The following is a 9,820-nucleotide window of genomic DNA, read 5'->3' on the forward strand; positions in this document are numbered from 1 at the left end:
ACAAATAATTTCTTAGGTTTCCGTAAGATTTCCCAGTGCCTTGCACAGTACCTTATAGGCAGATTTGAAGCTCTCCATTTACTTTGTTTGAATAAACGGAATTATTTTAGGCTCCCAGTTAATATTGTTTGAATAAATGGCATTCCCAAATTGCTAAAGGTGTTTAATCTTAATAAGTCTCATAGCTCCTTTTTGAGATTATAGAAAATACACATGTTCTGTAGAATGGACTGTGTGATGCAAATAACTGTTATCCATTCTAATAATATAATAATAGCTTTGAACTTTTTTTGTTTTGCTTTCTGTTTAGGAAAACAGTGTATTCATTATCTTTTCATCTTTACTCATTTTTGATTTATTAAACAGGTACTGTAATTAATCACTGAAAAATATTTGCTAGGTGCTTTCTGTATAGCAGTTGTGCTGTGGGACATGAGGTTGGAGCAGTGAATGAACCAAAGTGCTCACATGGAGCCTCACTCTAGTGGGGGAGACAGATGATAGCCAATTAATGTGTATTGTGGTAGGGCTCATGAGAGAAAATAAAGCAGCATAAGGGATAGAGAATGTCTTGGGAGGGATGCTATTTCTATGGGGTGGTCTGGCTGGGCTAATTTAGTAGGATGACATTTAGTAGGAGAATTGAATAAAGTAAGTGAGCCCCCTGTGATATCACTCAGGGTAAGACTGGCAGAACAGCACATGCAAAGATCTTGAGGAAGCAGTGTGCTTGGCAGTGTAAGAAAAAATGAGGTGTGTTCATGCATGGAGGATAAATAAGATAATGCAGATAAATGCAAAGTAGGAACAAATTGTCTGCTGAGGTAATCATGATTTGGTTTATAGCTTTCCTGATTTTTTGTAGTTCATATTAAAAAAAAAAAAAAAAAGACTACCTCTCAGCTTTCTCCTTCATCCCAGGATCTTCTGTTTTTTAAACAGTAAAACCATTATAATATAGCCTAACTCCCTTACCATAGATAATCATTGTGTTGGATCCTACGTATGTTTTCTACATTATTCATTATCTTTATATACTAGTGTACTTCAAAAAGTTTGTGGAAAGATTCATATTATTTTTAAAACTATTTTTAAAATTTCTTAAGATTTAAAAATTTAATTAAAAAAATTTTTTAATATTTAAAAAGTTCTATTTTTCCACGAAGTTTTTGAAGTACACTCATAGCAGTGTACGTGTGTGAGGGGTATATAGACAATATACATGGAAATACATACACACATCTATATATGGTGGTTATATGTGCTTACTACATATATATCAGCACATGATCTATTGTGGTGAGACCAGAGAAGCTCCTTCTAGTCTATTTGGGCAAAAGTAAGAAGAAAATATGAGCTTCTCTAATTTGTTTTTTTTTAATTCATATGATAATTCTATATAATATGCTACATAAAACTAGGGAGAATATAAGAAGTAAAGTCCAAAGATGCCCCTGCTATCTTGGACTTCTCAAGCTTATTATGCAAACCCTCCTAAAGAGAAATCAAAATTAGTAAGAGTTTGGCAGAAAATTTGTTGTATGCACTTAAATATATTATGACAATCTATATCCTTTACTATCTGGGTAAAAATTGGCAAAATTCCTTAACCTGTGTTTCCCCATCTATAAAATATGGTTGTTAGTATCTTTTCTTTCTAACTCATAGTTTGATGTGAGAATTAAATGGGGGTAACAAATGTAAAAGAATTCTGAAATTTAGAAACAAAGCCCTTTAAAAAATACAAATGCTTTTATTTGGTTATTTGTTATTCCATGGAATTATTTTTTTAAATCATTGCAATGTCAGAGGACCTATCATTGGGACAGCCTAGGTTGTTAAGGAAAAATTTGTAGTTTAGANCGCACCTCGCTCAGCCAGTGAGCGGGAACCGTTCTGTATGTGGGATCCGAACCCTCGGCGGGAGCGCCGCCACGCTCCCAAGCGGCGCCCTGTAGCAGTGCGCCACCGGGCCGGCCCTCTTTGTTACATTTTCTAGCTTAAGTTCTGCCAGATATTTATAAAAATCCATAAAAAGTATACAAACCAAAAAATAAATGTCCACAATATTGATGAGTATATGTTTTCTTATCATTTGTATAAAAGCTATGTTATTTATTATTATCCAACCCTGTATAATTATTACCCATCATCTGTTATATATTTGAGCTTTCAGTCACACTTTTGTCACATAATTTGTGATATTTTAAAATTTCTTTCTTCCTAGAATGTAGTTTTCAAATAAATACATTGCAGGGGAAAACTGTGTTTACCTATGGTTCATGGATGCTGTGAAGCTATCCTTATAAACCCCAGCACAAGGCTCTTGGGCTGATGCATCAAGTCCAGGATTCTCCCCAGGCACACAAGCCCCCGCCACTGCGTGCTGCTGGATTTCTTCATTGCCTGCCTTGCTGTGCATGCTAAACTCTTTAACCATGTTGCTTTTCTCTGTCTGTTTTTACAAATAATTTCTTAGGTTTCCGTAAGATTTCCCAGTGCCTTGCACAGTACCTTATAGGCAGATTTGAAGCTCTCCATTTACTTTGTTTGAATAAACGGAATTATTTTAGGCTCCCAGTTAATATTGTTTGAATAAATGGCATTCCCAAATTGCTAAAGGTGTTTAATCTTAATAAGTCTCATAGCTCCTTTTTGAGATTATAGAAAATACACATGTTCTGTAGAATGGACTGTGTGATGCAAATAACTGTTATCCATTCTAATAATATAATAATAGCTTTGAACTTTTTTTGTTTTGCTTTCTGTTTAGGAAAACAGTGTATTCATTATCTTTTCATCTTTACTCATTTTTGATTTATTAAACAGGTACTGTAATTAATCACTGAAAAATATTTGCTAGGTGCTTTCTGTATAGCAGTTGTGCTGTGGGACATGAGGTTGGAGCAGTGAGTGAACCAAAGTGCTCACATGGAGCCTCGCTCTAGTAGGGGAGACAGATGATAGCCAATTAATGTGTATTGTGGTAGGGCTCATGAGAGAAAATAAAGCAGCATAAGGGATAGAGAATGTCTTGGGAGGGATGCTATTTTCTATGGGGTGGTCTGTTTTTAGAAATATTAATATTGCTAAAATGTCATTTTTTCAGTGACGGCATACTTAAAATTGTAACCATCTTCTATTGAGCAATCTCTGTCCCCTTCCTTGCTTGATTTTTTCACCATAGTACTTACCACCACCTGACATATTAAGTCTTCTACTTATTTACTTCAATACTATCACTCTCCTACCGGAAAGGGTGCCTATTCATAATAGTGCCCGTAACTATCTCTTCATTTTCATTTTTTTGGCCTTTTTTTTTTCTTCTTTTTAAATTTGTTTTGTTTTTTCTTGGTTTTCATAATTATTTGTTGAATGACTGAAAGATGAATGAGTGTATCTGTGTTTATTGTCATCTGGATTTGCTCTTCAGGCATGATGATCCCACATGATGTCCAAGGTCCTAGCTTGCTTGTTGACCTTCCTACTGTGGCTCAAAGAAGGGAGCAAGAAGATTTGCCTTTATACGAGCTCCCTAGAACCCAAGTTGTTTCCAAAGCCTCTGCGTACACAAGAATGTTGTCTTCTAGATATGCCACTAATGCATGGTATGATATCATTTGTCTTTGTTTTCATGTTATAAAATAATGGGTTTTTTGTTTCTAAAAAATGCATAGTTTTGGTGGAATATTTGGAAAATCCAGAAAGATAATACATATATTTATAAAATCTACTGTATTTGACAATTGCTGTGAGAATTTCACATTCTTAAAATTGTGCCATATATAAAATTTTGTATTCTTGCAGTTGTGTACAAAATGGATTACATTAGAATATTTGCTTAGAGAATGGGAGATTAATTCAGGATTTTTTAACAACACAGTTAAAAGCACTTGAGGAAAAATTAAGAAGAGGATGGACTAAGAAGGGGATTTTCTAAGCTCTACAGAGTTAGAGATTCTGGAGGAATTGGTGACTCATAACCTGTTGGGAGTAAGAAGGGGTAGTTCAAGATGACTTGTGTTTCTGGACTGGGAAAATAGATGGATAGATAGACATTAATTCTTTAACATAAGATAGTAGGAGCACGAACAGGTTGGAAGAGAAAATGATGAGTTCAGTTTGGGACATGTTGAGGGTTGAAGTATCCATAGGACACCAAAGTGAAATGGAATAAATTGGATATGTGAGTCTGGGGCTTAATGTGGAGCTCTGTCCTGACATGGATACTTGGGAGCAACTCCTGGATTTGAATAGTCATCCAAGGGAAGCTCAGACAATAAGAGCAGTGGGCCAAGACTGGAATCCTGCAAAACAGCAATATTCAAGGCATGAATAGAAACAGAAAAGAGTGAGGTGAAATGAACAAAAGATAGAAGGAAATGAATAAACTAGAGGTTGACATAGAAACCAAGGGAAGAAAGCATTTTCACAAAAGGATCATCACAGAGGGTTGTGGTCAAGATGGCAGAATAGATAGTCCCCAGCATCTCTCTCTCCTACAAATCAACCAATTTACAACTATAAAAATGTAACAGCCAAGCTGGAGCCACTGGAGTTCAGGGGAAGAGGAGGAGAGACCTACAGAGTTCATGAAGGTGGGAAAAACCACAGTGACAGAAAGAAAAAATTGCTCTCAGTGTTTTGGGCTGTGGCTGCTTCAAGGCTGGAGCTGATGAGTGCATGGAGCAGGAGCTGGCAGAAGCTGCAGCTGTGCCCTTCAGATGAAGTTACTTGGAGGCAGCAGGGGACCAGATCCCCCTCCCACATCCAGGCACACTGCGCCATCGCCTTGGGGCCCACCTGGAGACCTGAGGCATGGAGTGGGGGGCAGGCCCCCCTCCCACAACCAGGCACACCGCACAAGTGCCTTGGGGCCCACCTGGCGACCTGAGGCATGGAGTGGGGACCAGACACACCCCACAACCAGGCACACTGCCAGCACCAAGGAGCATGCCAAAAACATCACCTCCATCTGGGCGGCCCACCACAGCTACCACAATAACCATGGCTGCTGCGAAAGTGGCTAGATGCCACAACCACCACATAGATGGTCTTCCAACCACTGGAGTGTATTGATACAAGGAGAGTCACCAGCAGAGATAAAGAAAAGAAGAGGATGTCTCTCTCCACAAAGCCCATTTCAGAATGACAGAAGAAGCATCTGCTCTATGATAATATTGGGGGACCTGATCACACCTCTCAGCATTAGACAGATCATCTTGGAAACAAATCAACAGAGTAACCAGTATTCTTTCAGAAGGAGAGAAGAAATCTCGGGTTATTAGAAGGGGGATGGGGGAGGGAGAGGAGGATGGGGAGAGATGGGACAAGGGGCATAAAGAATAATTACAATTCGTAACAATATATATGCTAGTAATATTGATTTGATCAACATATCTCAATGTTGATTCAATAAAAAAATAAATTTAAAAAAAAGGATCATTACAGGGTATGGTCACATGCTACAGGGAGATCAAATTAGATCAGAAAGAGAAATTATCATGGGGCTTGACCACATAGATAATGTTCCCTGGTAAGCACGGAACAGTTATGATATAGTGGAAATCAGAGAGTAGTGGGTTCAGAATTGAACAGAAGGTGAGAAATTGGACATTGTGATAGCTGACTAGTGTTGAGAATCCTGATCATGAAAAGAGGCAGATAGAATGCATGTTTCCTAAATAACTGAGGGTATTAATGGATCAAGGCAAGGAGGAAGTTTTATATATATTACTATATACATATATACGTATACATATATATACATTGCTACATATATGCATACATGTGTACTATATATGACTACATTCTTATGTGTATGAATATATATGAAACTTGAGAGAATTTTACTTGCTTGTGGTTAAGATCCAGAAAAGGAATATAGGAATATGTAGATGATAGAAATGGGCAATTAAACATAGTCCCTGGAGATGGTGGAGGGAGAGGAGGACATTGCACACCCTGAGAGATTAGCCTCTGATAGTTTGATAGGAGGAATCTCACCTCCTCCATGAAGACAGTGCTAGGCATGAAAGGAAGGTACAAATGCAGATACTTTTTGCAGCTTGGGGGCAGGAATCCAAGGGGATTATTGTTCAGTGACCGTGAGTTTTTTTCTGTCTTTTAGGAGAAATATTATTTACTAAGAGTGATGGGGTGCCAGTAGAGCAGGCGTTAAAAGGAGAGGTGTCAGAGTTGAGATCAGCTTTTGAAATAATAGTAGGAGAGTAATGGCCTATTGGTAGGAGGGAGTTTAGAAAAATATTGATCCTCTTTTTCCAACTCCAGGGAGTGAAAGAATGCACATCACCCACTTGAGTGTGATGTTCTTGGCAGAGAACCAGAGCTGTTGCAGAGGAGGTGCAGAGAACATTCAGGCTGGGGTGTGGAGTAGTTTGTTTGCGATTTAAGGAGATTTTATGGAGTGGGTGGACAGTGTGGCATGGCGGGGCTTGTGGGTTGTGGTAGCAAGGGAAGCACTTCTCAAGGACAACCCAGAGAAGCGTGGTGTTGTGAATACAGGAGACAAGAAGTGAACAAAGGAGCTAGAGGTCTTGGCAGAGCATAACAGGGATGAGAGATGGGGTGGGGTTAATTGGTTTTAAATATTTTCATTAAAACCTTTGTGCAAGAATGATTTTGTGTCTTAGATGTTGTGTATTTCTCTGTTCTGCAACCTATGACCTTTGCTTAGAGTTTTAGGTAGAAGCTTCATGAAAAGTTGTTCTCTGTGCTTCTGCATAGCCCATCTCTGAGTGGAAAGGAAGGATACAGACAGGCCCAACAACTTGGAGAGATCTGGTGGCTTTTTCACTCAGCAGAGGGAAGGTGCTACCAGGCCCGGTGTCCTGATGTGAGATCCAGTGAAGCCCCCAGAGGGACCGTAGTATTCAATAAGCGATGGATTTGTTTCCTTAGGAGAGTTGTTGGTAGCAGAAGAGTTAGGAACAATTTTTATGACTTTTTATATATAGTTAAATTACTTTTCAAATGAGGCACATTTGTTTTTTAAACTTCTCTTGTGCTCAGTGAGTCAGGCAGAAGAGTTCAGAAATGGGGTGCTTCTCTAAACTGTAGAATTGCAGCTGTAGAACTGGAAAAGATCTAAACACATTTCCAAACCCACCCCTCTTTCCCTGCACAGAAGAGTAAATGGAACCGCAGTTGTGTATTAGTTCTCCCTGCTGCAGAGGGAAGATGCATGCGCTTTACTCCTGTCCGTTGCTTTTTCTCCTCAAGTGAGTACTTTGACAAGCTGATTTCTTATGCAGGCACAGGCATTTAAGGACTCCAACCTAACCTTTGTCTTACATTTGAAAGCTGTTTTTTTTTTGGCTTGCTATCAGAGATTTAGGGTATATTTAAATCTCAGCAGATTCCAGAGGAGTTCCTATAAGTCATATTCCCTCTTTTAATCTTTAAGGGTATGCCCCATGGAGTTAGGTTTATAGGTGAATATTTATTGCCACTCAGGAGCCTTTCTGAATAATGGATAGGTTCTTTTAGATGTTAGTCTTTCAGATAATCAGGGTGTCGTGTAGTGCTAAGTGGTATTTTAGAGTTTCTCCTTTGCATTAATTATTTGTGTAGGATCTAGCAGAGGGTTGTGTGTGTGCGTGCATGCGTGTGTGTGTGCTCCTGCACCAAGGGTAGGTATTTAATAACTGTGATGTATAATGTGCACTGTGCTCTTGCACCAACTTCTCCTGAATTTTGGAGGCAGGACTGTATTAAGAGGTCAGATGCACAGGAAAATGAAAACTAAAACCACATTGAGATATCATTTAATCCCAGTTAGATTGGCCATTATAAAAAGATGGAGAATAAAAAATGCTGGCCAGGATATGGGGAAAGGTGAACTCCCCCATGCTGAACCCTCCAACACTGTTGGTAGGAGTGTAAGTTAGTGCAGCTGTTATAGAAATCAATATGGATATTCCTCAAACAACTACAGATAGAACTGCCATACAATCCAGCAATCCACTGCCAGGTATATTCTTAAAGGAATGAAAATCATTCTGTCGAAGGGATATCTGCACTCACATGTTCATTGCAGCTCTATTTACAATAGCCAAGAGTTGGAACCAACCTAAATATTCGTTGATGGATGACTGGATAAGGAAAATGTATATATACACAATGGAATACTACTCTGCCATAAAAAGGCATGAAATCTTGCCATTTGCAGCAGCATGGATAAACTTGGAGAAAATTATGTTAAGTGAAATAATCCAGATACAGAAAGAAAAATACTGCATGTCCTCAATCATAAGTGGGAGCTAAAAAAAAAAAAATGACGAAAAAAGAAACAGCAACAACAATAATTCATTGAACTTTCAAAAGGAGAGAACAGAACTGAGGCGACTAGAGGTGGGAATGGGAGAGGGGGAGGAAGGTAAGTGAGAAATTTGTAAAGTGCCACAAAAAAATGATTACATTGTGTAATGTTGAGTTTAGTAATTATCCTGGAAATAAATAAATAAAAATATTTGAGAGAGGTCAATGCAGACCTTGAAAGTGCAGATTTCTAGGAAGGGTACTGTGGACAGGAGGGGTGTGGTACTGTGGAAGAAATCCACGTACTCTTGTTCTGAGTATCCTTCTCTTTTCACAATGTCACTTGAGATTCTGTCTTCAAACTCACCTGGTTTCAGTCTTTTTCTTCCTCGTCTCATTACCTGCTGCCTAAAGATATATGGCTGCCTATAGTGGGGAACATGGGTGTTTCTCAGACTAACAGGAGGTCTGCAGTATAGATTCATTGTGGGTGCTGTTCAAATCTTTCTTCTGCTATTTATAGCTATAAAATCCTTATAGGACTTCCTTTATGGCTTTATTTCCTCTCTTGTAAAGTAGATAGTTCTATAGGTAAAATAAAAATGCATATAAAGAATTTTTATACTTTTATTTGTCATCTATATGTCAGTAAAGCTGGGTAAAATGCATATAACAGGCTTAACATAATGCCTTGCCCATAGTAAATGTTTAATAAAAGTCTGGCGGTGATGGTCATGGCAACAGCAATGATAGACTCATGGGCCCTGTAGCCAGGATAGTGTCCATTGTTGCTCAGTTTTTTAAAATACTCATGGAGTTGTAGATTTTTTAAAAAAGTAATATGATAGGATCAAATCACAGTAAGTAAAGCAAGGTGTCAGAGGCTAATGTCTGGGAGGATGATGAACTTGAGGTGAAAGACCTGTATTTATAATTGAAAAAAATCATTTTGTAGGTATAATAGGATGCAAATGAACAGAAATAGATTCAGGATTGGATATTTTATTATGAATAGTGGGAGGTGAAATAGGAGACAGGATGTCATAGTCGGGAAAGGATTAAATGAGTTAATGTTATGTTTTAGGCCCTCAACATAGTGCCTGGCATTTAGTGCCTTCTAAATAAGTGGTAGACATCTATTAGATTTACCTTAGAGTTAAACTGCCAAAAATTATGTGTAAATTCAGAGCACTGGTAGGAGGCTGAGGGTAAGGGAGAGAATGAATATGCACATTAGGGAGAGGGCTACTCTGGAGTTGGGAGGGAAAAAGGAAGGTTTCTAGGGAGTTAATGGCCTCATGTATGTGACACTGTAAGTTAGTTTTTTCTGTTCCAGATTGTATGTAAATATAATCATACAGTGGGTACTGTTTTGTGTTTGGCTTCTTTCACGCAATACAGTGTCTGTGTCATTCTAAATGTTAATGTAAAGGGAATGCTTAATTCTATACATACTGACATCAGGTAATTTGCTTTGCAGATTCAAAATCCTAGTGTAACATCTGTTTAAGTAGCCCTACGAATTTGGAAAACACTGGTG

The 9,820-nt window shown here is 38.3% G+C and overlaps 1 protein-coding gene across 1 annotated transcript in view; it reads left to right on the forward strand.

Annotated features, from left to right (window-relative positions):
• Positions 1 to 9,820, forward strand: part of INADL (InaD-like (Drosophila)) — a gene marked incomplete at its 3' end in the record, with an annotated part of 165,617 nt that overhangs the window by 124,720 nt on the left and 31,077 nt on the right. The window contains exon 21 of the mRNA XM_008584873.1: positions 3,434 to 3,608. Coding sequence (XP_008583095.1) covers positions 3,434 to 3,608 — 175 coding nt within the window. The remainder of the gene's footprint in view (positions 1 to 3,433; positions 3,609 to 9,820) is intronic.

This window comes from Galeopterus variegatus, unplaced genomic scaffold (genome assembly GCF_000696425.1).
Source record: "Galeopterus variegatus unplaced genomic scaffold, G_variegatus-3.0.2 Scaffold3395, whole genome shotgun sequence".
Taxonomy (NCBI): domain Eukaryota; kingdom Metazoa; phylum Chordata; class Mammalia; order Dermoptera; family Cynocephalidae; genus Galeopterus; species Galeopterus variegatus.